The 26,572-nt window shown below is 38.8% G+C and overlaps 2 protein-coding genes across 4 annotated transcripts in view; one reads left to right on the top strand and one right to left on the bottom strand.

Annotated features, from left to right (window-relative positions):
- Positions 1–721: 721 nt before the first annotated feature.
- On the bottom strand, positions 722–25,674 carry LOC123951503 (WAS/WASL-interacting protein family member 3-like). The gene is made up of 4 exons (XM_046020252.1): positions 25,623–25,674; positions 18,660–19,527; positions 10,778–11,121; positions 722–829 (listed from the first exon to the last, which is right to left on the bottom strand). Exons 1-2 carry the CDS (start codon positions 25,672–25,674, stop codon positions 18,737–18,739), a joined length of 843 nt encoding a protein of 280 aa, XP_045876208.1. The 3' UTR covers positions 722–829; positions 10,778–11,121; positions 18,660–18,736.
- MET (MET proto-oncogene, receptor tyrosine kinase) overlaps positions 18,960–26,572 on the top strand; it is a 118,023-nt gene continuing 110,410 nt past the window's right edge. For 2 of the 3 annotated variants that reach the window (XM_046020761.1, XM_046020760.1), the window contains exon 1: positions 18,960–19,533. The gene's annotated coding sequence lies outside the window, so the exon portion shown is untranslated. The remainder of the gene's footprint in view (positions 19,534–26,572) is intronic. The other variant, XM_046020759.1, reaches the window with a different exon arrangement.

Raw genomic sequence — 26,572 nt, 5'->3', positions numbered from 1 at the left:
TAAACTCTATCATGTTTAAGTCACTGTTATTTGGTCTCTGTTTAAGTAGCAAGTCCATATCCTTTACTTCGAATATATATTCTCTGTTGATACTACTCTACCCTTTGGGTGTAGTCCTTAAAGTTATGTGGTATAAATATCTTCCAAATGTAGCCAAAATTGTACTCCATCAGTTATAACAATGGTTAGATCGCTGATATATTTCAAGCACTTCACTGGAATTATTTATTATTTTTTTTTGCTACAGTCAACTGTTGTACTTTCTATTAGATGAAATGTTTTATAGAGTGGACCATGCTGCTTATTATAGAGCAGGGTTCAGTGTGTTGCAAATAAGAGGTAAGAAACATGTCATAGTGTCATGCTGGCACAAAGAGCCTATACTTCTTGAACATGCCAAAACTCTTTCTCATGATTTTGGGAGGGAAGGCAGTCAGAGCAGTAACAGCTATATTCATATATAAACAAGTGAACAGAGGAAATGTTTTTACAAATTCTGTAATACAGTGTTAATCTCAAGCAGTGATTATATTACAATTATTGCTGACTTTTTTAGAGCGGTAATTCAGTTAGAAACTGGATTTGACTTCATGCAACAGAAAACCAATTGCTGTGGCTTAACCACATATAGGATTATTTATATCATGTTTCAAGGAATCTAGAGTAGGCTGTATAGAACTCCCTATTATATAATATAGTGACTCCACAAGGCCATCAAGGACTCAAACTTCAGCTTTCCTCCCAACAATCCTTAACATGTTGCTTTCTTCCATGTGATAACCACTGTTGAATCACAAGGCTGTTGCAGCACAGACATCACATCCACAATCTAGGCAGAAAGACAAGGAAAGAATAAATAACAAAAGAAAAAAAGGTTTCCTCTTGGAGTGTTTTACTGCATTAAGTACCTAATAACTTCTGTTTTCAATGAATTAGTCAGAACTGTGTCTCATGGTAATCCTAAGATACAAGGGAGTCAGGGGAAGCGAGAATTTTTACCTGAAGATAAAGAAGAAAGAATTTATTTTTTTAAATGTTTTTTTTAAAAGATTGTATTTATTTATTTGACAGACAGAAATCACAAGTAGGCAGAGAGGCAGACAGAGAGAGAGGGGGAAGCAGGCTCCCCACCAAGCAGAGAGCCCGATGTGGGGTTCGATCCCAGGACCTCGGGATCATGACCCGAGCCGAAGGCAGAGGCTTTAACCCACTGAGCCACCCAGGCCCCAAGAAGAAAGAATTTCTTATTGCTGACATACACAAATTCAGAGATCTCTTAGGAAGAAAGAGAAGATACCAGGTCAGCAATCTTGTATGTCTACCACATACTGCCACAAAAAAATTATGCCACTCAGCCACATACCATGAGCTCAAAAACATTAGAACCACCAGAAGAGAAGACTCTAAACATTTCCAAAGCACTCATCAATCTATTCTGTTACTTCTTTTCAGGATATTTTGTCACTTTTTCATAGGAAGAGTGACTGCTACTGCTTGTTATAGTAACTATTTTTTTCTTTCTGTTTATTGTATCATTATTAACTGTAAAATGTTTAACACTGGAGATGAGATAGAGAATACTTAAAGATGGCCACAATTTTTTTTTTTTTTACATTCATGAGGTCAGACTCATGAGATTTATGACCGTTTTTTGTTTTTTTTTCTTTTATTCTGAGTGGGCTCTGTAACTGCCTGGCCAATAGAACATGACAAAGATAGTATTGTGCCGATTTCCAGGCCTAGGCCTTAAGAGAGTAGAAGCTTCCTCTTCCTGTCTTTTCAAGTACACACTCTTGGGAATTAGTCACCATGTTGGAAGAAAGCTCAAGCAGCATCCTGGAGAAGCCAACAGGGAAATGAACCAAGGCCACTAGCTTATAGCCCTGCCTGACCTCCTAGCTCAGAGTTGGCATCAACTTGCCTGACATTTTAGTGAGCCATTTTACAAGTAGATCGTCCAAGTTTAACCGAGGTGTCCTAACAATGCTTTATGGAGCAGAAATGAGTTGTCCCTCTGAAAGTGTCAGATTTGTGAGCAAAATAATTGCTTCATTTTTTTAAAAATTTTTTTAAGGATTATTTATTTATTTGTAATAAATCACAAGTAGGCAGAGAGGCACGCAGAGACAGAGAGAGAGGGAAGCAGGCTCCCTGCCAAGCAGAGAGCCCGATGCAGGGCTCCATCCCAGGACCCTGAGACCATGACCCGAGCTGAAGGCAGAGGCTTTAACCCACTGAGCCACCCAGGCGCCCCAATAATTGCTTCATTTTTAAGCCATTAAGTTTTGGGGTGGTTTGTTACACAGCAATAGATTATATTCAGTGAAAGAAATTAATGATGCTTAATGAAATGTAAATACATAGCTCCTACCTTATTTAACTACAGTTTAGCTTTCCATGTTTTCAATCATCTGTGGTCAACTGTTTTCTGGATATAGATGGTCCTCCTTCAAAAGTATTGTAAGAAGGTCAGTAGTAGCCTAACACTATGTCACAATGCCTACTTCTTTCACTTTATTTATCCCATCATATAGGCATTTTATCATTTCACATCATCACATGGAAGGGTGAGTGTATTACAATAAGATATTTTGAGAGAGAGAGACCATATTCACATAACTTCTATTATAGTATACTGTTATAATTGTTCTATTTTGTTATTTAATATTGTTATTAATCTCTTACTTTGCCTAATTTATATATTAAAATTTATCATAGATAGGAAAGATGTAGATAGGAAAAATGTATATATAGGGTTCAGTACAATCAGCAGTTTTAGGTAATATCTCATGTAATATCTTTCTTTAACATCTACTGGGGGTCTTAAAACATATCTTCTGGGAATAAAAGGGTACAGATGTAAAGATGAATTTCGAGTAGCCAAAAATTGTGAAGAATGTAAATATCATGAACATGTCACTTATATTTATTTAGTAAAATAAACCAGAAATGTATTTATACTAATACTTGGCTTTTTAGTTTATTTTGCTATATGCACAGAGCCATTGACATAAACATTTAGTCAAAAAATTTAAGGTATATTTACCATTTACATGAAAACAAAACATACTTAAGACAAATGAAAACTATACCGGAAGAGCATCTGATATAGTTAGTATCACCTTCCTGAACTCCAAATTAATTGTGAAAACTGAAAGAATTTAGAATGGAGATCACCTATTTTTTAAAAATAATATACTTTCAGCTCTGTTGGGTTTTACCCTTTAAAAGAACCAGTTATTGCCACTAAGCCACTCAGCTGTTAAGCATAAGAATGAAACAGAGTAGGAGAGCATGCAATGGATAGTCAGGATAGTTTATCTGCCTAATATATCAGAATTGTCTAATTTTAATTAAAATATTTTCTGTTCAGTTTAACTACTTTTATAATGTTTGGGGCTTTCAGAGGATGAAGTCAGAGGATGAAGTCAAAGTAGAGTTTCCCAGTCTAAGGAAGCACAACTAAAAAAATTTTCTGTATGCATTTTAGGATGAGGAGTGCTATCCCCAGATTAAAACTTTTTTTTTTCCCTTTTTATTAATTTTTTCAGCGTAACAGTATTCATTCTTTTTGCACAACACCCAGTGCTCCATGCAAAACGTGCCCTCCCCATCACCCACCACCTGTTCCCCCAACCTCCCACCCCTGACCCTTCAAAACCCTCAGGTTGTTTTTCAGAGTCCATAGTCTCTTATGGTTCACCTCCCCTCCCCAATGTCCATAGCCCGCTCCCCCTCTCCCAATCCCACCTCCCCCCAGCAACCCCCAGTTTGTTTTGTGAGATTAAGAGTCATTTATGGTTTGTCTCCCTCCCAATCCCATCTTGTTTCACTTTTTAGTGTACCCAGCACATAAATATTAGTTGATTTTTCAATAAGACCTGGTCCATGAGTGGGTAATTTTGGTGTAAAGTTTGAAAACTGTATCACTATTTTTCCCTCTTGTTTTCTGAAAAGATAAACATAAGTTAAGATACAGTCAGTGGTTTATAATCAAGACTAATTATGTCTTAAATATATTCACAGGTAGGCATTCTAATATGAGTTATTCAGGGACCCAAGCTCCTTTTGTCTTTTTGTTCCTCCATCTTTAGGTTTTCTTCACCCACATGTCCAGGGTGGCTTGTCACCACATCTATATTCTAAGCAGCAGGATAAAAGAATAGAGAAAGAAAGGCACACCTTCCTTTTAAGAATACAACCTAGAAGTTTCATAGATCAATTTTGCCCATATCGTAATGGCTGGAACTTAGTTATCACAAGTCGAATCCAGTTACAAGAAAGATAGAGAATACATAGACTCTATCTGTAATGGCCATGTGCCCAGAAAAAAGTAAGCATTCTACTGCTATGGAAAAGAAATGTAGATTAGATGTTGGGAACAACCAGAGTGCCTACCAGGTGCATCCACTTGAGAATAAGAATGAATCTTCTAGCTAACATTTTACATGTTATGAAATCTTTGATTTAAATGTTCTGCCTGATTGAACACCAGACAAATGTTCTACCTAAGCCTCTCTGACCAAAATTTCATAAAGAATTCTTCAGTATAAAAAAAGGTGATGCATCTTTAAGTCATCTTTATGTACCAGTCATAAAATACTGTAATAAATTAAAGACACCAGAAGTCATCGATTCAGACACAGCTAATAGATATTCAGGGCACTTTTATCTTTGCTAAGCAACAATTTCTAGAGTGCTCTACATGTTTGCTTTTTATATAATTTTAACTCATGTAATATCTTTCAGCAGACAATTTCAGGAAGCTTTTATAAACATTAATTAACAGAACTTCACAACACTCTCAAGAACTGAGTATTAATACATCCATTTACATGGCAGGAAGCCAGATAAACATTACAATCAAGCAATATGGAGCTTACTTGGTTTCAGCCATGTGAGGACATCAAACAGGCAGCACTGGAAATTCAATGTTAATCTGAAAATTGGGTATTTAGTGGCTTGTACACTGGCAAATGAATACTATCCTATATTCGACACAAGCAAAGCCACATTACTAATACAAACATGAAAAGAAGCCCTTTATTTTGAATTGCGAGTTCTATTTGAAATGTGACTGATGTGTAATCCTCTATCTATAAATCTAAATATAAAAATAAAATTGGAAAGATTCTCGTCAGATAGACTTTTAGCACCCAGCTTGATGTAATTTGTTTCCAGATTAAATCTGAAAAAACAGCAGATAAAAAAAGAGTTATTCAATTCATATGTCAGAAAAGGATAGCACATATCAGATTTCTTTGAATGAAATAAATTATATATGCATATATATTATATATACTTTCTGAACTTCGAGTTGTTATGCTGAATAAATAATAAAAATAATGGTTAGAACTAACATTTTTGGTATGACATAAAACATCCTGACAGTATTTAAAATCCCAAGTTTTTTTGCATTGTTGTTATTCATTGGAGAAATTCATTATATACATTCCATATGTTCAGAGGAATTTTCCAAATACTCGAAGAGATATAATCATGGTCCTTTACTGAGGCAAATAAGCTTATTTCACAAAAGAAAAATTTTAACATTACACTTATTTCTGGTCATCTAACCTATGCCTGAAAAAAAAAAGAAGAAGAAGAAGAGGTCTAAGTCCGAGTTTAATGGAAGCTAAAATACAGAAATAAAGCCAAGACTGTTGTTACTTTCATAAGACTAGATAAATGTCCAGAGCAAGATTTACTAACCACAAACAGCATGAGGACTAATGAAATATGAACTGATGACTTTTAGCTCAAACTTCCATCAGTAATCTTTCCAAAAATCTCCTTAAGGGCTTTTTTTAACCCTTCAAATAAGGTCAAACTAAAGTTTAGATATAGGAAAATATCCTGTTAGGTCTTTTGAAGCCACTGGTTTTCTAAATGACAAGAAAGTTAAAATAAATGTTTGGAAAATTTTACCTAGGACATTTATCCTAGCTAGGCTAATAAAAGAGGGGAACTGGGCTTCCAGTCACCTGGCTTGCCCTTTCTTGTGGACTGACACACTCAAAACATTATAGAAAGTTTTAAGCCAGCTAACTAATGAAAGCTGTTTCAAAGCTAATAGTATAACCTTATGGGTTATTTTGTTTGGTTGTGGGGGTTGTGCGGCATACTTTTCCAAAGGAATATCAAATTTAACTTTAATGACTTACCCAGGGAAAAGAATCTTGGTCATCAAAACCTGATAAACATGGAAAGTCTCTGCTAATAATAAAGGTGAAATAGAAAAGATGACAGTCATTTATGAAAGAATGGGAAATAGCTTTATATAGGGATATAATTCTTTTTAAGAAGGATGCATATACATGGTTTTCCTATAAACATTAGGAAGGTTTTGTTGATTTTTTTGACCACAGACTTTTGCCTGCAGGTGTATTTTATGAAATTCTTTCAAAAACAGTTTGCTGAGAGTCTCCTACTGAGTATATCAAGAGATATGCAGATAAGCAAGAAAGTTTCTGCCCTCAGGAAGCTTACAATGTAAAAGGCAGACAGGAAGGTGTATTTCCAAGAAGAATAAAATAATATCATTAAAAAGGTACAAATAACGTGTTATGAAATTTAATGGAGAAAACAGCTGAGTTTCTTGGGAGAATCAGGAAAGGCTGCTTGAGCAAGGAAATATTCAATATAGGGCCTTGGTGCCTGAGTATGATTTTGACAACTGGAGTCTGATGACATGGTGACATGAGGAAGGGAGGGTAGCAGTGGAAGGATTCCAGGTAACAGAGACAAAAGACATAGGACACAAAAAAGTCCAAAACAGAGTGCCTGGGTGGCTCAGAGGGTTAAAGCCTCTGCCTTTCAATCAGGTCATGATCTCAGGGTCCTGGGATCGAGTCCCACATGGGGCTCTCTGCTCAGCAGGGAGCCCGCTTCCTCCTCTGTCTCTCTGCCTGCCTGTCTGCCTACTTGTGATCTCTGTCTGTCGAATAAATAAATAAAATCTTGAAAAAAAATAAAAGTCCAAAACATATTGAGTGTAGAGACCAAGTAATAGAATATAAATTTGAATAGACAGGTCAGTGTAAATACTGTTCTTTGTTTAGCTTGCAACAGGTACATTAAAAGGGTTAGGTACAAACTCCTGAGACTGGATTTGTTTTTAAGAACTTATTCCATATAGCTTTACTACTAAAAGTACTCATGTAATGCCTGCGAGAGCTATGCCATATAATTGTACGTTTAAGGTTCCAAATGCTTTACTAACTTGAAATGATCATAACTATATTATATCCACCAAATGAAAACCACATTGTCTGGGTACCATCTGTGATCTTCTCTCTTTGAATATGACAACCATTAGAACTTCAGAATCTATAAGTGATGCATATAGATCGCTTCTAACAACTCTTCTCCCAGAGATGCTGAACGAGTACCAGTATTAACTGATTAAGTTTCACTTTTTCTTTGTGTCCCTGGCCTTCTTGTACCAGGAGTAGTAATGAGTATTAAAATTACTCAATGCAAGATGAGCTTTTAGGGCCAAATGTCATATGAAAGATTACATATAACCAATTTCTTGTTTTATATCCAGGAAATAAAAATCCACAGGTTAAGTGACTCACTCAAAGTTTTCAGATCTAAAGATGAAATAGGTCATATTCAGAGCAAGGGAGAAAAATTACTGAATTTATCAAAAATGTTATTTCTTCTTTCTACTGATTTGTCAAAAATCATTTACTAAATTAAGACCTCCTGACTTATTTAGAACAATTAGGACAAATATATTTGAGACTGTTTCCCTCACTTACTTTTCTTTGTGCACACTGGCCTCTTTGTTGGTGCTAAGATTACATATGAGAAATCAGAAGATAAATCCTGCAAGTTTAGCATCTCAATTCTGGAGTCCCGCAAGAGAGAAAACGAAAATGAACAGGAGGGGAAAAATTCAGATTTAAAGTAATATCAATCTTTTCAAGAAAAAGAGGGGAGCTAGAAGATAACAGACCTTTGTCTTTCAAGCAGGAATTCTATAGTCACACAGACTTCATCAGTGATTAAGGATAAATAAAAATACATTTAGTCCACACAGTCTCAAAAATTCTCATCACATGAACCCTTTTTTAGGGAGCTACAGGCGGAAGTACTCTACCAAAAATGAAAGAGTAAACTGAGAAAAAGGAAAACAAGGGACCTAAGAAGACAGGTGAGAGGTAACAAAAATGTCCATTATCCACCTTCTGGCCTCTTGGCTCATGCCTCAAATGTGGCCTGGCCTCATACCTCAGTCCTGACACTTAGTGCTGCTTCTTAATTTTCACCTCATCTTCCCTTCCTCAACCTCAATTCAGATAGCCTGACTATCTGGTAAACAAGTAAATCTTTCATTTGAGCTGTTCTGGCCTATAAGACCTTATGCTGTATCCAGTCCCTCAGGGTGGGCTTCTCTTGGAGATCCTTCAGCCCAGTGACCAAGTCCCAGATAGGGTTCATGGGACTTGACTCACAGGACGGCAAAAGATTTTGCAGCAATTGTGGGTAGCTGCCGTCCAGAAGGATTATGCAGTGTTTCAAAACCCAAGCCCTTGCTACGTGTTTTAGAATATTGCCAAAATTAGGGATCTTTCTTGGGCCAGGTTTCAAATCACTTCTTTTAATTATAGTGAGAAAGTAATTTCAAGACCCCAAGAGACAGAACACAGGCTGACGTGATCTCATCTCTCTGAGCAGTCCAGGAGCCCTTGCAGGCATGTCTCATTTGGTCTGAGGGTAGCAAAAGAGCTTCTCACCACCTATAGCCAAGGGCCATGGCCATGATCAGTATGTGTTTCCAAGGGGATAGGTATAACTGTGAGTCCTGGGTGACATCCAGGCACAACTCTCTTCCTCCAGGCCCATGAGAATAGCTTTTTGGATCCTTCCAATTACATGGTTCACCTTATTTGTGACAGGTTTTGTGGACACATCCAATCCCAACTTTTTTGCCTCATTTGAGGCACTAAATAGTGTATACTTTTCAAATACCTAATAGAAAATAACTAGCAAGCATGCTACCTGGACAAAGAGAAAATTGTCACAAGAATTTTGCATATATTTCATGACTCTCCTTTTCTGTAGTATGTATAGTATATCCTTTGGGAAGGAGACATGATCTCAGTGTGACTTCCTTAAGAATAACAGACACTGTCACAGTTTGCTAATCCCATTTGTTTCCCAGGAGAAGAGAGAGATGACTAATTACACAGCATGGGTCGAGGGTCATCAGGCCCATAAAGTAGGTTTCATATGAAGGCTCTGCACACAGAGCACAATCTCTAACTCCTGCTATACCTGCAGAGTGGTATTCAAAAGACACAGCCCAATTTCCAGACTTACATTTGAACTTTTAAAACTTTGTAAATAAGTAGATATCAAGGATTTTAGGCAAATGGATTGAAAGGGTGTTATTTCTGATGCCTTCCCTAACCAAGCAAATGTAAAGTTGGGTTATCCTGCATTTGTAGCAAATCAGCCCATTTGAATATACAACACCCTAGGAGAGGAAGACCTCCCACCTCCCCCTGCCCTCAGTGACAGCTTTTCTCATTTTCTTTGCCTCAATGCTTTCCTATAAGTAGGAGATAAAAACATACCCACACACATTAATATATCATTGGGTTATGCTGCAAACAAAAACAAAGCTGATTGTAATATAGTGAGAGATGTGCGATCGTAGGAGCATGAAGTGCCACTAGAAAACAAATGAAGCAACTTGTCAGGCTGTCCAGGGTGTGGGACAGGGTGGGATGGGAGAGGACCAGTCATGGAAGCCTTTCAGAATTAGGTTGGGACCTTGAAGAATGATTTAAATTATGCCATGCAACTATAAGAAAGTAAGTTATTTCCACTGAAAGAATAAATAATGCCAGTATCATTGCCTTTGCTGGCCAGGATACCAAAACCCCCTTTTAAAAACCATTCACTTCTTGGAGTAAAAGAAACCCAGATTCTCCTTTGCTGGTTTTAGAAGAAAGACAAAAAGAAGAACAAAAACAAGAATGGTCTCCCCAGAGCATACACCTTTCTGGGTCAATCTCATTTCCCACCTCTGACAACGAAGTCAGTACCTCTTCGTTACCATCCTTGGGGTTAAACTCCACCTTCTTTCCAGGGCAGGAGTGGCCCAAGAAGAGCAACCCAAATGCTTAATCTGGAGTTCTAAACAGTACCTCCCACTCACTTCTGTTCCTGACCTTCTCATGACAGGTGCCTCATTGAACCAATAGCATCAGGAAACTCCATTACACAGCTACTCTTTCAACAAGATCCTCTATGCCACACACTTCACCCCAAGAATGGCTTCACAAGAATGGCCAGCAGGAAGAAAACCTCTTATCCTGCCATAATCTGCCCTGGTCTTCTCTCCAAGGCACCTGAGATCTTTTATGCCTGGTTCTCTCTAGCCCAAATAGTTTTAGAACACTAGATTTTATTAAAATGTTCACATACAAGTAATAGTAATGATTTCTTCCAACAGCATAAAAACCACATATTGAATTTTCTTAAAATTTGTCTTAGCTATCCTGACAATTTCTCCCATTTGAACACATGATGATCATTGTTCTGCACCAATCACTGGGTAGGAATCAAGAAGTCAGGGGGAAAAGACTCTGAAAATGAAAACAATTTCAAGTGGTAAAAGTTTTGAGCATAGAATACAGGGTTTTTAAGGAGCTCTGTCTGAAAATAGACTTTGGTAATAGCTTTAAAAAATTCAGTCAGAGAAACAGAACCACTAGGAGTGATATAAAAGAAGAAATTTATGATATGGCTTAGTACTTACTCAATGTTGGAAAGAGCTAAGAAGATAAAGATCCGAAAAATGTTGCTGAAGGCAAGGGGAAAGTCCCAAATGAGTCAGAACTTGCAGGGAGCTCTGGAAGCCAGCATGTGGGACCACGAAGTCTATGGAAGTTTATTGGCTCTTTATGACTTCCACCTCTACGAGTTGTCAGCAGTGTCTGATGGAAACCTGGAGTCACCTTTGGTAAGGCCAGCATCAGGAAGGAGGGAAGAGCAAATGCACTCAGCAACACCCCTGCATTCAATGATAACCTTCAGAATATAATGACTGCTTCTCTTCTGCCTTCCAGAACACACACAGCTTTCCAGTGAGCCAAATCCAATCTGAAATTACATGAAGAAGGAGAAACTGAAAAACGTAGTTCTCAACGTGACCAAGTAGACAATAATCTGGCTTATCAGTATTTTTACTTTTACTATTATGTTTTTTAGAAATTTGAACATTACTTAGATAATATTAAGAAATTGTTAACTATTTTTTTAGATGTAAAAAGTTTTGTGATTATGTTTTAAAAGGCCTTTTTTTGGAGAGATGTATTCTGAAATACAGAAAAGATCACCCAATGCCTGAGATTTGCTCCCAAATAACACAGGGAGCAAGTGCGTTGTGGGTAATTGGTGATCAGAGCTCTAACAATTCATTATGTAAAAATTCCACCTCGAACTCAGTAAGTCCAAGATGAATGCATCATGTGTGTCAGACTTCCATTAAACAATCCAAAACAAATAAAACAAAAAACAACCTTTCTGAGTATCACTCAATTTCTATAACCTCTAAGTGGTCCTGTATGTTCCATACCCAAGACGTCTATCAAACTTTCCTCCCTGTTTTGCATCTGGGCAGGCCCTGCCTTATGATATTGCTTGCCTGCATTAAAGAAATAGCTGTCCCTTCTGCCATCCTGCCTCTAATCTAATGCTGCTCCAAACCCTCCATTAAACCTTTCTAAAATGTAAAATTCTAATTATTTTACTTAAAATGTTTTAGTGACTCCTTATCACCTATCATACAGATATATCATACAGATATATACAGTGTAGTATACAGGTTCCCTCATATTCTGATCCTATTTACTTTGTTTGCTCCAATTTCCTGCCCTACCCCCAAATACTTTGTGCCCCCAACTGTTCTGAATTACTTATAAAACACTGAATATAAAATTATTTCCTGCTTCTGTGCTTGCTCCCTCTGCTAAGAATTCGTTTCCTCACCTCAATCCCCTTGCAAATATAGCTGTCTGGCAAATTCCTGCTCATGCTCTCAGATTTGGCTCAAATGGGGCCTTCCTTGCGGTGTCTTCTAATGTTTCCTCACCTCCTCCTGATCCCAAAACTTAGTCTGTGACACTCTCCTAACAGTGTTCAGCACTTGCCTCATTATACTGGGTTTGCTGGCTTACATGCTGGTTTTTCATGCTGGACTATGAATTCCTCAATGATAAAGACTACCTCTCATTCATCTTTGTAGCCTCAGACACTAACACTTCCCTGGCGCATGCTATGGGCTCAATAAACATTTGGTTAAGAAATTAACTGATGGATTACAAGACCTGACATGTTTAAATATTTTATTCCATATTTAAAACTGCTTCCATATAAATTATGATTCCCATAAAATATAGGTTTATATTTATAAAGAACTGATTAATTTGGAGGTAGTCCAATAAGTACAGATGGCCAAATACTGAAATTCAGTCTAAATCTTGAAATGGCCCTAAATCATATGACCTCATTGACCAGACTAATAAGATCTCAATTTCTGAATCTCAGTTTCACCGGTGCTGTTCAAACATGGTCTTGACCTGCCATCGGAACATAGAACAACAAAGGAAACATCTGGTTTTTCTTAACTTTGGGGTGACAAATCCATTTGTTAACAGTAGCAATGGGAGAGCCAGCAGTATTTGATAACAGCTCTAACTTGGGGAGCCTGGGCCAAAACAGATGGCCGAGTTACTTCAGAGAAAGCTCTAAAAAGATGTCTTTTCTAATTCAGGTTACACACTCCTTGAAAGTTCCTTCAACATAAGCATAAAGTTTGCAGAAGATTTTATTGGCTCTGACAGTTCTGTCAGAGGTTAGTTTGCAATTGCCTCTTGGGGACAGTTTGGTCGGATTTTTTTCAAAGTAAGTAAAGCAGGAATGTTTATAGTAGACCAACAAACTGGAAGTCCAAAGCATTTTGCATCACCACTGACTTTCTGAACATGACCTTTGACTGGTCACAATTTGTCAGCCATCTTAGTTTTTTAAACTATACATTGGTACACCAAGGTTAATTCAGAGTTACTGCCATTTCTTCTGTGTACATATATCAATAGTAATTATGTTTAAACACTGAAGTTGTTAGACAAAACAATGAAATTTCGCCAATACAAGAGTGTTGGAACCATCTTTGTTATACCTCAGAATACATTAGTTACCTGTAATACTTAGAGTGATTCTAATTAAACCATTCATTCTATCATTTTTCAATGCCGCTAAGACCTATATATTCCCTCTTAAACTGTTAAATTTTGTAGCCATTTCTAAAGTGCCTAATTTACTTTTGGACTCATCAAACATATCATCCTTAAGTTGATTATTAAATCAGCCAATCATTGAAATAGAAATAAGAATTTTATCATATTTGGATCTAATACAAGACAATAGTTAATAAGAACCACACACTGGAGTACTTTCTTTTTAATTTAATGTCCTTTTGTGTACAAACAACTAGTAAATTGTTTGGTATGTTTGCTCCAAATGGACTGGTTCCAGTAAAACTGTTGATACTTCATTTTTAAAAATAATTTCTTTCAACTTTGGAACTGTTTTTATAGCTGAAGAAATTGATGCACAGGGGCTAAGTGCTAAAGCAATCATTTAGTGGTAAAATCTAGAATTGTTGTAATTACACAAACACATATACTCACATATGCATTTTTAAAGACCTATCCATAAAGAAATGCTGATCAATGAAAGAAAAAGTGTTTATTTTTTCAGTGCCTTATTTCCCAAGCAGGACTAATCCATTTCTATTAGTGCCAAACTGTTTAAATTGAGGGGAAATGGATAAGCTAGTTAAGAAATAATACTATTTTTAAAAAAAAGAAATAATGCTATATTATACTATATAAAAATGAAAGATTATCCCCATTTTTTTCTTTACCAAAATGCTTTTTTTTAAAAAAGCAATTCACCATAAGGTAAAAGAAAAGGAAAAAGGGAAAGAAAAATTAACACAACCTCAGGGAGAAAAGTATTGATAGCAGAAACAATTTTAAGAGTCTTCTGGGACTTTCTAAAAGTCTTTCCCTTTATTTTTCACCTTCAGAGAAGACAGTGACCCTCCAACATACCTTTTAAGACTCCTGAATCTCCCTTTCTCTCTCGCATATCCTATGTCCCCAAAGAAGGGCTGAAGAGTTGTGAAAACAAAAACATTGGAGAGAGCATTACAGTACCTCTTCACACTCAGGAGGTCTGAGTTCCACATTTACGACCCAGGCCCTAGGCCACCCTGACTGCTCAGGACCCTTGCCTCACCCAACTTCTGCAGTGCTTTGCAGATGGACAATGTAGGTAGTACCAACACCTTTATTCTGCATGGCAATATCCAGTCCTCAAGGGTAAAACAACTAGAGGGGTGACTATGCCTTAAGTTGCAGCTGACTTTGTGTACAGAGAAGAAAAGAAAATAAAAAGAAGCTTTAAGTTCTGCTGTTCCATGTTAAATGACTACGTCATTCTCCAGACGACCAGGAACAATTTATAAGAGTTACAATGGGAAATGCAGGAATTCTGCAAAGAGAGACTTAGGTCTGAGGTATGACCCCGGATAAGTTACCTGATCTCTCTGAGCCTCATTTCCCTGGATGTAATCTGAGAAGGATGATTCCTATCCTGGAGTTTTGTTATGAAGACATAAGTAGAACTCAAACACATGACTAATGCATGGCAGGCATTTAATAAATGAGAGCTAAATACATTGTTCCTTTGCTTGATTTTAGGAGAGAAGAAATAAGCTCGATGTGAAAATGAGCCAAATCACTAATAAAACTGCAGCACCCTGTTGGAGATGGCAATTTTTTTTTGTTTGTTTTTCTGTGTCCAGTTTCATAGGCTTCTGAGTAAAATCATGACACTTACAGCTTCAAGAGCCTAGCAGTCATGTACTTGTCCTCAATATTGAATATGCTTAGTCATATTCTTAGATAACATTGCATGTTTTATTTTTAGAGACCCAGCCACCAACAAATGACCAATACAAATTAACACAAAAGCAGTTAATACTGAAAGTGCCCTGTTCTAACCCTTCATATCTGGCTTTCCTTTCCCTGTGGCAAGGTTTCCCAAAGTGTGTTCCCTATTATTAATTTTACAGAAGATTGTTACTGAAGATATTAAGAAGAAAAAAGCATGTTTTTATTTTTGTTTTGTTCTGTTGTGGTTTTCCATGTGAGTTTTCAGAATCTTAAAAATTCTATTGTACATGAGGTATCTCTAAAAAGGTAAAATGAGTCCTACATCCCCAAATTCTATTTTCCCACAAAGATGAGTTGAGGAACTATCATCTGAATTCTTTTTGTCCTTTTGTGGAGACATTTCCACAGGCACAATAATAGGGGCAATGGGGCTGGGGAAGGAGGGAAAGTGGAGAGAGTGAATCCAAGAATTAATACTCTGTAAGAGTCACAAATCCTAATGCCTACAGGAGAAAGTTGAATCAAGATCAGAAGTAGTGTGGGGGCGCCTGGGTGGCTCAGTGGGGTTAAGCCGCTGCCTTCGGCTCAGGTCATGATCTCAGTCCTGGGATCGAGTCCCACATCGGACTCTCTGCTCAACAGGGGGCCTGCTTCCCTCTCTCTCTCTGCCTGCCTCTCTGCCTACTTGTGATCTCTTTCTGTCAAGTAAATAAATAAAATCTTTAAAAAAAAAAAAGATCAGAAGTAGTGTGGATGCGTTACAAGAGAAGGTGGTAAGATGACAGCAAACTGCAGAACGTATGTTCTGTCTACCACAATTCCAACTATTCTGTGGGCCTGTTACATGTTTGTGGTTCCTGCCCTCCAGTTTGCCAGCATGAAGCCCCTCTTCTAAAAAGATCACTTTCCTTTTTGTTTCAAATACAGTACCAGCAAGTAAACTTAAAGAGTGCCTTTTAAGATCCAAATTTTAACATTTTAAAGGGAGAGCAGAAAGGATATTACATATATAGAGAAGGATACCACCCCCTTCTTCTCAGTCTTGACCATGGCTACCATTAGGCCTATTTCAGGGTTAAGAGACAGGGTTCTGTTTATAGTTTAGCACTGTGTTATCCTCAAATATGTGGTAAGAATAGCTCATGTCTTTTGAGCACTTATATTTCCCCAGACACTATTCCATGTGCTTTACTTACAGTTCTTCATTTCATCCTCACAATCACCCTATTATTATCCTCATTTTGCAGATAAGGCACAGTTTAAGCCACCAGCCTATAGTTACACAACCAGCAAGCAGCAGAACTGGGATTGAAATCCCAGGTGTCCGGTTCTAAAATCCACACTCTCTTTTTTTTTCTTTCTTTCCTATTATTTAAGTAGGAGTCACTTGAATTCATGACTCTGAGATCAAGAGTCACATGCTCTCCAGCTGAGTCCACCAGGCACCCCCTAAAATCCACACTCGTGACCACTATTCTAAACTCAGTCTTGGAGATGTCTTGCTCCCCATTTGAGGGATAGATCAGTTTTGAATGCTTTGGGCTGCAGGTGACAGAAATCCTGGCTAACAGTGTCTGGAACAAGTATTTTTCCACAAAATAAGAAATTTGGAAACAGGGGTCTACTGACATTGGTGCTGTAACTCAGCAATGTCAGAGCCAACTTTTCTCTTCATGGTCACAAGATGGCTAGCTCTCTCCTGGGCATTATATATATGAAATTAAGAAAGCAAGAAGTAGGAAGGTGTACCAGCTTATAAGATATCTTTAATTAGAAAACTAAACTCTTTCCCAGAAGTCCCCAACAGACTTTAGCTTAACTTCATTGCTAGAATGACATCACAGGGCCATGTTTGGCTGCAAAGGCATCTGGGAAAGCAAGTATTTCTTTTCTCTAGCCCCAAGAGTAGAAGCAGGCAAAGGAATATCTGGTTGACAACAGGTGCTGGCTTAGCCAGCCAACAGTGTTGGCCGCAGGAGTTTGGTTTGGTTAGGAAAATACTGAGAGAATTTCATCATACAGTGTGTCACCCATGCCATGACCCAAGGAAAGTTAAACAGCAACAATTAAAGTTGGCCACAAAACCAAAACTAAACTGTAGAGCTCCTATTGCCTTTTCAAAGTGTCTGTTTCTATCCATTTCCAAATATGTGAAATGATGCCCCACCCTTTCCCTGATCAAACCTATCTACATAGTATGTAAAAACTCATTATTTGATATTCACACACTCAGATAATTTTATTATGCTATTCTTGGTTATTTTCAATAAAATATTTACTCATGGCTAATAAATCAAAATGACAATTTTTAATACAGTTTCAAAATTGGATTGAAATTTGTCAGAAACTAGAAACTAGGAAACTTCAATGCTGAAAATATATATTACATTATTTGGATTTATAATCTATTTTCCATTTTGTACTGGCTCTTCTGTGTCTTTCTGCTACTTTACCTGTAAGTTTTTTTCTTTTATGTTTTTATCATGGCATGCAAACTCAGAAAACCTGTTAAGGTAACTATATAATGCAACCTAAATATCCAGTTAACATATTGCTATGGAAACCAGGAAACAGAAACAGCACTCTAGTCATTCCTTTGGACAACTATGGTTAATTGTGTGTGTGAGGTTGTGTGTGAATTCATTAGTTTATTTACCTTTAATTGGGAAGATTAAAAAAACTGGTACTGAATTCCAAATCTATAATGATCTGTCCATAAAAATGACCAGTCCTGTCCAACCTGTAAATCAGCACTTAATAACCATGTAACCAATATCATTAGATAACCAATAACCATGGGATATCAGGAAATCTTCAGTAGGGCTGTGTTGTTTATTTAGCCTTGTCAGCCTTCAGCCTTTTGGCATAGTATGAAGAACACCTGACTGGGATTTGAGAGCTGGGTTCTAACCTCACCTCTTTAACCAATTGCATGATCCCCTTAGGAACTCTTCTTAGGCACCCAGGTTCCTCACCTGCCGAATGGTGAATGGTTCGATGCAGAGCTCTAGTATTATGTAATAATTTCCATAAAATTGGGCAGTCATGAGATAATTACATTTGAGGATTGAAATTGCTGTGTATAGTCCCTGAGAAAGTACCTGGCACATAGTAAGCTCTCAGGAAAAAGACAGCTATTCTTATTATATGTTTCTATTTTTCATTCGGTAGTAAATAATTCCCGAACTTGCATAGTAAGTGTTGTTTTGTCCCATGACTCAATAACGATACCATTTTCTGACAAGCCCTTATGCAAGTCAGAAAGGAGAATGTTAAGACCTAACAGGCAGTGCTGTTCCTTAGGTTGTTACCTTTGAGGGTTAATATTCTCTCAAAGGTTAATGTCAATTTTGCTAGTCAGACATGTGAAGTATAAAAAAGTTATTCTGACACAATCCCAATACAATTCACCAGGCCCCCACAACCTTTTTTTTTAATCATGGGATCTCAACACTCAAGAATTAAACTTTTGTTCTGTTTTGCTTGTTCATTGCTGTTTGCCTAGTTATTTAATCAGCCTGTTTCCGCTATTAAAAAAAAAAAAAAAGTGAAAGAAGCTGAGGTTTCCTCAGGGCTAAACTCCTGTGTTTTTCTTCCTCAGAAATCTGAGTTATTATAGTAGGGGATAGTGGTTGCATAATGAAATCACTGAGACAATTCTCCATCCACTCCTACCTCCATCTCTGACAATGAATTCCTTGTCTCTGTGGTGTCCAACTCTCTCTACCCGGCTTCGGTGCCCAGCGGTTAAGTCAGCCGTGGGAGAGACTGGGAACTGGGCGTCGCGCTTTTCCCTCTGGCAGCGCGCGGGGGTGCGCGGAGTGTGCGCGGAAAGGCGCCCCTGGCGTCCTGCGGGCCTGCTGACGCTCGCCGCGCGAGCACCAGGAGGGGGAGACTCGGACTCGCTTATCTCCCGCTGTGCTAACTTCAAACTGCCCCGGCTGGGGGAGTTGAGAGCGCGCAGACCCGGCGAGAAAACTTCTCCACCTAGAAAGTTTCACCTTGGCGGGGGCGGGAGAGGGGCGGGAGGAAACACGACCCCCGCCAGGACCGGCGCTGCTCGCGGGCGGCAGGAAGGGCGGGGGCCGATTTCCCCCTCTGGGTGGTGCCAGTCCCACCTCAGCGGTCCTAGGACCGGCGGACGAGGCGAACGACCCCGCGCGAGACAGACGGACACGTGCTGGGGCGGGCAGGCGGGAGAGCTCCTCGGTCGGGTAGCCTGGCCGTGCTTCCCGCCTGGACGCGCCCGGGGCGGCCGCGGGCCGCGCGCGCCGATGCCCGGCTGAGTCACCCGCCGGGTAGCGCGCGGGTGAGAAGGGGCGGAGGGAACGCGGCCGGCTGACGGACCCGGCACTCGGCTCGGCCCCGCCGCAGGTGACCCGGACGCTCTCGCCGCCCAGAGCGCCCCGAGCGCTTTGTGACCAGATGCGGAACACAGTGGAGGGCGCGAGCCAGATGTGGGGCGACAGCTGACTTGCAGCAGCGAGGCGCGGAGTACGCGGGTGGTCTCTGCGCGACTGACTTCTCCGCGGTTCTCGGACGCCTCAAGGTAAAGCTACAGCTTGCTTCGGACCCCGCACCCCACCCTCCGGCCCCAGCGTTCTGCTCTTTGTTCCCCAGAGGGACCTGAGAGCTATTCAGAGGGCACGACTAAGGAGGTGGGAGAGTTAGGGGCTTCAGAAACTGAAGGGATGTGCCCGGGGAGAGGTGTAAACTAGAGTAGGGCTTTTCGTTTTAGGGGTTTGCTGCTGACGGCCACCTGTAGGACTCAGGAGAGAGAGAGGGGCATTGGAGTAAGGGGTGATGTACGACTGTTATGGCCGGGCATGTTTTGAGACTGTGATCTGACTCAGCCCTTAGAAAAGGGATTTGGTCACCCTGCCCTAGGGTGATGAGGCAGACAAGATTCGAGCCCCGTGGGTTTCCGTGTTCCCAACCCGCTTTATCTGTAATACGTGAGGATCTTAACAAGGGGCAGGTGTTTCCGTGAAGGTCTGAATTCTACATTTCTGGCAAATACACGGGGCTTGTGATCCATCATTTTCAATCTTACCTTATCTCTTTGCTGGGGCTGCGGGAAGGACATCTATCTTATTAGGTGAACTAGACTATAACCAGAGGTCGGGCAGTCTAGCTAGTACAGGTACCCAATAATTTAAGCACCAGTGAAAGAAAGTATTTTCACCTACTATTGCCAATACAGGATTTACTCTAAAGTGTGGTTTCCCATTTCATATCTTTTATGTTTTAAGAGCCATTTACTAATTTGGCATTTGGAGAGATTTCCAGTGGTTCATCCATGAATAGTTGCCCAGTGTTTTTTACCTTATCACAGTTTAATGTTCAGAGGAGCTCTGGGGCAGATTGAAATACTGTCAACTCTCTTAGGCAAAATAACCAGGGTACTATAATTGCCAAGTTAAGATGGTCAATGAATATGAGAGGTTGTAAAAACTGACATTAGAGAGAATATAGACTGTGTGGAACCTCTCCTGAATTTTAAGAACACTGTTCGCATTTTGTAGAGTTGGGTGGAGGTTTTTTTCTGTCGTTTTCATCAGCCAGACACATGGACATTGCCATGCAAATAGATCCAGAAAAATATTATTTTCCTTTATAGCTGAAGTATTATAGCTGACTAATGCATTTTTTCTGCATGAAGATGATCTGAAAATGTTGTACATCATGTTTCTTTGTGCTACAGGGACATAAATTGTGTTTTTATGTAAACTGTTAAGTGGTGCTTAGATAATTTACATGTATATAGCTTTCCTTTCTATCTCTAAGCTTATTGGGCTTTGTTTTAATATGTAAACTTCCATAATAGAACAGAAGTGAGATGCTTTGGTTCCAATCACACACTGCAAGTCTGTGATGTATTCAATGTTCATATGCTTTTTGAACTGCTGAAAAATATCAGTAACACTTCTATTACTCCTAAGAAATTTTTGTAGTACCAAAAATGTGTGTGAGTACCTATAAAATATACTGGTGTTTTAGAAAATCTGTTCAGGTTTCAATCTTAACTGTGCATAAGCCTAAAATTATAAACCTAAATATATTTTGATTTTAACATGATGGACTTCATAGCATGTAGAAGATGATCTCCTGAGTACTGTGTTTTCAAAGATTGCTTTGTTCTTTATATATCTCAGGAAGTGTTTACATTAGATGTGTACTCCATGCCTTCAGAATTAATGTGTGAGGTTTATCTGAATGATAAAGACATACAAGATTAAACACAAGTCAGTATGAAACTGATAATATTTTTGTGACTTTTAATACTATAATAAAAGGAAAATGACACCTTTCTAAGCAGGAGAAATACAAATAAATTCCTTAAGACTCTACAAGCATATGTCCCTCTGTAATCTCAATATTTTTAAAATTTGTCTTGATGTGGGTTAGACTAAGAAATACATTTCAAAAGGCAATTTTCTTAGTTGTTGGTTAAAAAAAATTCAAAATAATAGTCCAACTTTTTCCTTTTACAGATCTATATAATAGCCTCAAATAAACTTTTCCTCAAATGTGGTCATCTCAAACCAAAGTGAATAACTCAAAAGGGTTATTCCTTTGAAAACACACAACTTTCTCTAGGTGACTGTACCAGTGCCTATGGTGACACACCCATGAAAAGTACAGGGCTCCGTACACGTACGCATTCAGAACACTTCCCATCTTTCTACCCCTTCCACTTCATCCCGTCCCCTTGGTTATGTCAGAGTTGCTTCCAAACCCTTCTGTGCCCCCATTTTTCCACTCTAATTTCATGGTTTCTCCTTCGCTGTCATTAGGCTCACCAGAGCCAGCTATGCTTTCTTTTCCCCGTCATCCCTAATATTTTCCTCAGGCTGCTGTGCTTGTTGATGGGATACCAAATATCCTAATTGTGCTGCCTTAAGGGAAGAAAATATGAAGAAACTCAAGTACCAGGAAATTAACCTTCTTTACCTCTCTGGTATATGTTGAAACTCCTGTCTTTGACATAGAGCCCTCAGGGCAATTTTCTCATGGACTTTGCTCAATGCAAAATAAATAGTAACCTCTTAGTAATGAATGATAAATATACTGACTAATGTCAATTTAGGATCTCTTTGATTCCCTTTTCTTAACTGGCACTAAGTTGCTGCCAGGCTCACATTTGTCTCACCAAAAATAGCTAAGAACTGTATGTTCAGCATCATATATTATGTGTTCGGTACTAGAGAAATATTTTTTTTAAAGGGAGAAATGAGGGGCGCCTGGGTGGCTCAGTGGGTTAAAGCCTCTGCCTTTGGCTCAGGTCATGATCCCAGGGTCCTAGGATCAAGCCCCACATTGGGCTCTCTGCTTGGTGGGGAGCCTGCTTCCTCCTCTCTCTCTCTGCCTGCCTCTATGCCTACTTGTGATCTCTGTCTGTCAAATAAATAAATAAAATCTTTAAAAAAAAAAAAAGGAGAAATGAAATCTCTGCCCTTGAAGAGTTTACAGTCTAGATATTCAGATAAATAACTCATATAAAATGGAACCAAGATCCATAATTATTAAGGGGCTATAACCTGAAAATGACATTAGAAATCATCCCATTTAAATAATAGAAATTTTTTTTAAAAATCTAAAGAATGGAACTTAAAGACCTCTTAAAATTTTCAAGCTGTTTCTCAGCATATCCTCTTTCTGTTACTACAACAACCTTACAAAATAGACAAGGCTGATATCAATACTGTAACTTTTCCTGCCTATAGGTAAGGAAACTGTGTTTGAGGCTAGCCTCCATGCTATCTCAACAGCACCTCTCCCCAGCCATCAATAAAGGTTAACTATTTGAAGCATTTTGTGCTGAAACATAGCTTAGGATGCTTAGGTTAGTGATAATGATGAATGTAACATTTCTTCCCTCTAGAGTTTTTCTCACCTTCTGTTTCTCCAGTTCTCTTTTTTGTTCTTTCTCTTTTTGTGGTAAAGCATACCAGAAAAAGCCTTCATTCGTATGTGTGAGGCATTCTGCTCTTGTTATCAGATTAAGAGCTGTGAGTAATTTTGTAATCTATCCTACTATCAGAAAGTCCATTCTCAGATATCTCTTCAGCTGTGTTTAACAGTTTAGTATATTCCCCTTGGGATTTGTTTCAATAAAAACATCCAGTAAAATCTTACTACAGATCCTTTGCTTTTCAAGGGACAAAATGAAGAAAGTGTTTTTATAAGCTGTAAAATGTAATTGAGAGAAAAATCACATGTGTGGCGTTTGTAGCAGGAGGTATGAGCTCAGTGGAAAAAAATAGTTAATAATTGCATATCCAGGAATACATATTTCTTCTATGATTGTAAATTTGCACAAGTATATTTATGCAGGTTATACATGTTGTTTTTAATTTCTTTAATTGTGTAGCTACTAGAGCCCATAGAATTCATATTAAGAGCCTATGAGCCATTTAGGGGCTCCTCACAGACTTTGTTGGTAGAGCATGTGACTTTTGATCCTGAGTTTGTGAGTTCCAGCTCCACGTTGGGTATAGGGATTACTTAAAAATAAATAAAGTCTTAAAAAAAAAAAAAGAGGGTATGGGTCATATAAATTATATAATTATCCATAGAATTTGAAAATGTGTTTCTCCTGGGGCACCCAGGTGGCTCAGTCAGTTAGGCTTCTGCCTCTGGCTCAGGTCATGATCCTGAAGTCCAGGGATCCAGCCCCACATCAGGCTTCCTTGCTCAGTGGGGAGTCTGCTTCTCTCTTTCCCTCTGTTTCTCCTCCAGCTTGTGTTCTATCTCAAAATGTCTCTCTCTCTCAAACAAATAAAATGAATAAAGATATTTAAATATATATATATATTAAGATTTTATTTATTTGACAGAGAGAGATCACAAGTAGGCGGAGAGGCAGGTGGAGAGAGAGGAGGAATCAGGCTCCCTGCTGAGCAGAGAGCCCCATGTGGGGCTCGATTTCAGGACCCTGAGATCATGACCTGAGCCGAAGGCAGAGGCTTTAACCCACTGAGCCATCCAGGTGCCCCTAAATATATTTTCTTTTAAAGACTTTGTTTATTTATTTGACAGAGAGAGACAGCAAGAAAGGAAACACAGCAGGGGGAGTGGCAGAGGGAGAAGCAAGCTTCCTGGTGAGCAGGGAGCTGACAGGCGGGGTGGTGGGGGGGTTCTATCCCAGGACCCCAGGATCATGACCTGAGCCAAAGGCTGATGCTTAATGACTGAGCCATCCAGGCGCCCAAAAAATGTATTTCTTCTAATACAACAAAGTACTATTATGAATATGGTCAGAGCAGTTATGAAATGTGGTCAGAGAATCACAAGTTCTAGAGAAAGCCAGGTTCCTGTACTCTTAAGAATGTGATTGAGGATTTAGTCATTCAGAGTAATTTATTGAGCACTCTGGCAAAGCAGTAGAGAATAAAACAGTCTAAGATCTCTTAACATTATGATGCTCTGTTCTATATTGAGGAAGGCAAACAATAAATAAAATACATAAATAAAAATGTGTTTGTGAGTGGTGATGAGAGCTACAAGGAAGCAAATTGAGAACTGTCAAGGATTAGAGAGGGTACAGTGGTAATTGAAAAATTCAGTTGTAGAGTCAGGCCTTTGAACTAGAATCTGAAGGAGATAAGAAAATGAGCTATGTGGATATCTGGAGCAGGGCTTCTACTTTGTACTTCTTGGGGGTGCCATTCTCATTTTGTTTTCCCTGGAATTGTGCAGTACACAGCCTACACAGCTCTACTTGGAGTCCCTGATTTTTTATGGGAAGTACCTGGACAGTGCCTGCCATAGTTTATTGCAGTCTCAAAGGTGGCAGTGAAGCAGTGGCCCACATCCCTCGGTTTATGGTATATGGAAGAAGCAAAATCATGGTATTTTTCTCCATTCACCTGGTCCCATGTCTGCATGCCATCCTTGATCAAGGTTATTGCTCCGTTCAGTTTTCCTTCTTATTTTCTACACTGTGAGCCTAGCTCAAAAGGATTTGTTCAGAGTAATACCCACAGCCTTTGTCTCCAGTCCCTTCCATAGCAAATATTTGGAGACAGCAAAAGAGACAGTTGCTGTCTATGTAAGCAGCCTGTGTTTACTGTGCACTTCTTTCTTTCTCTTCTTTCTTTTCCCTTTCCAATGTTAAACCCCTGTGTTGGATTTTCTTCTTCTTTTCTTCCTGCCCCTTTGTGCCCTGCCTATGTCATGTATCAAGATTTGAAAGCGGGGAAGAAAAAAAAAAGAAGGGGCTTGCCTGGCTGGCTCAGTCAGTAGAAGATACAACTCAATCTCAGGGTTGTAAGTTTGAGACTTTCATGGGCCATGGAGATTATTAAGAAAAAAAAAAGGAAAAAAAAGATCTGCAACAGGTAACCCAAATGAATGAAACTAACCATTTCACTAGGGACCAACAGCCTGCTTAGAAAAAGTCCCACCTGACAGGAGGCAACCAGCATTTGGCATCATCAGAGTAGCCATGAAGCCTAATATGTATCGTGGGCCCCTATGGTAGTGTCTTTCAAATTTTCAGAAGCAAAAACGTCTCCACTTTAAAATGTTGACTCAGTATCCTTTAAAACACTGTGCAGGATAGAGAGACAAAAAGTGTGTGTGGCAGATTTGGCTTCTGGTGGTCCTATTTGCAATCCTTAGCCATGGCTATACCTGCCAGTTGGTCCCCTGTGTCACCTTCAGGTGTTGTTAAATTCAGCAGCATGCTTGGCCAAAAAGAGTCCCAGAGCCACTTCTGCCTTGTATTTTATCTTCTAGAGTTCTCAGGTTTTTCTCCCTCTAGAAAATCAGTTTAGCAATTAAAAAAAGAGAGAGAGAGAGAGATAATTCATTATCCATTGACACGTACTTGTTTTTCTAAACTCAACAATCAATATACTTTCTATCAAGCTATATATATTTGTGAACTAAAGGCTAATCTTTTCATTCTTAACATGAAGCAATCACTTTCTGAAACCTCAGTTCATTGTAACTTTATGTATAGATTTCATTTCTCATTCAGGATAAACTCCCTCTTTGGAATACCATGCTTTTGTTTTGTTTTGATCTGCCTGAACTTCACTAGTTGTTATTTCTCTACCATTGAAATTCAAAGCATGTACAGCACTGGTTTCAAGTGCCCTTTAGAAGCCATCAGATCAGTATGGCAATCTATTTTTCCAAAGGAAAGAAAGCTCACAGGTTGTACACTAACTTATTTTCTTAAATCCTAAAAACTCAGTGAAATGCCCAGACTAGTGGCCTTCAGGAAGGCCATTGTGTTAGAACAGAAGAATATGTACTGTATTTCTTCCTACTATTTTAAATGCAAATATAATAATATGTCATGAAACAGTACACATACTAATATCATGCCTTTTCCCTGTTTTGAAGTGATCCTGTGTTCCCCAATAGTTGGATCTAAAATCCCAGTCCAGTTTTAAAGTTGTATGTAAGAAAAAAGAATTGACTTGAAGGAACTGGAAAGTACTGCAATTGTTCCATAGACCATGGATATTTCGAACTTTTAACATTTTATTGAAAATATCAAGAAGAATATTCAAAGCTGGAGACCTTTGAAATACGGTTGACCCTTGAATCTGCATATAACTTTTGATTCCCCC

Source organism: Meles meles, chromosome 10, assembly GCF_922984935.1.
Source record: "Meles meles chromosome 10, mMelMel3.1 paternal haplotype, whole genome shotgun sequence".
Lineage (NCBI taxonomy): Eukaryota > Metazoa > Chordata > Mammalia > Carnivora > Mustelidae > Meles > Meles meles.
Note: the sequence above shows the minus strand (reverse complement) of the source record. Positions and strands in the feature narration are given on the sequence as shown.

What these genes read in the sequence shown, in the direction of transcription:
- LOC123951503 (XM_046020252.1), bottom strand. Translation starts at nt 25,674, where the DNA reads ATGCTGCTGAATTTAACAACACCTGAAGGTGACACAGGGGACCAACTG. An exon ending in CACAGGGGACCAACTGGCAG is followed by an intron (nt 19,528 to 25,622) that starts GTATAGCCATGG and finishes CTTTACCTTGAG; the next exon opens with GCGTCCGAGAACCGCGGAGA.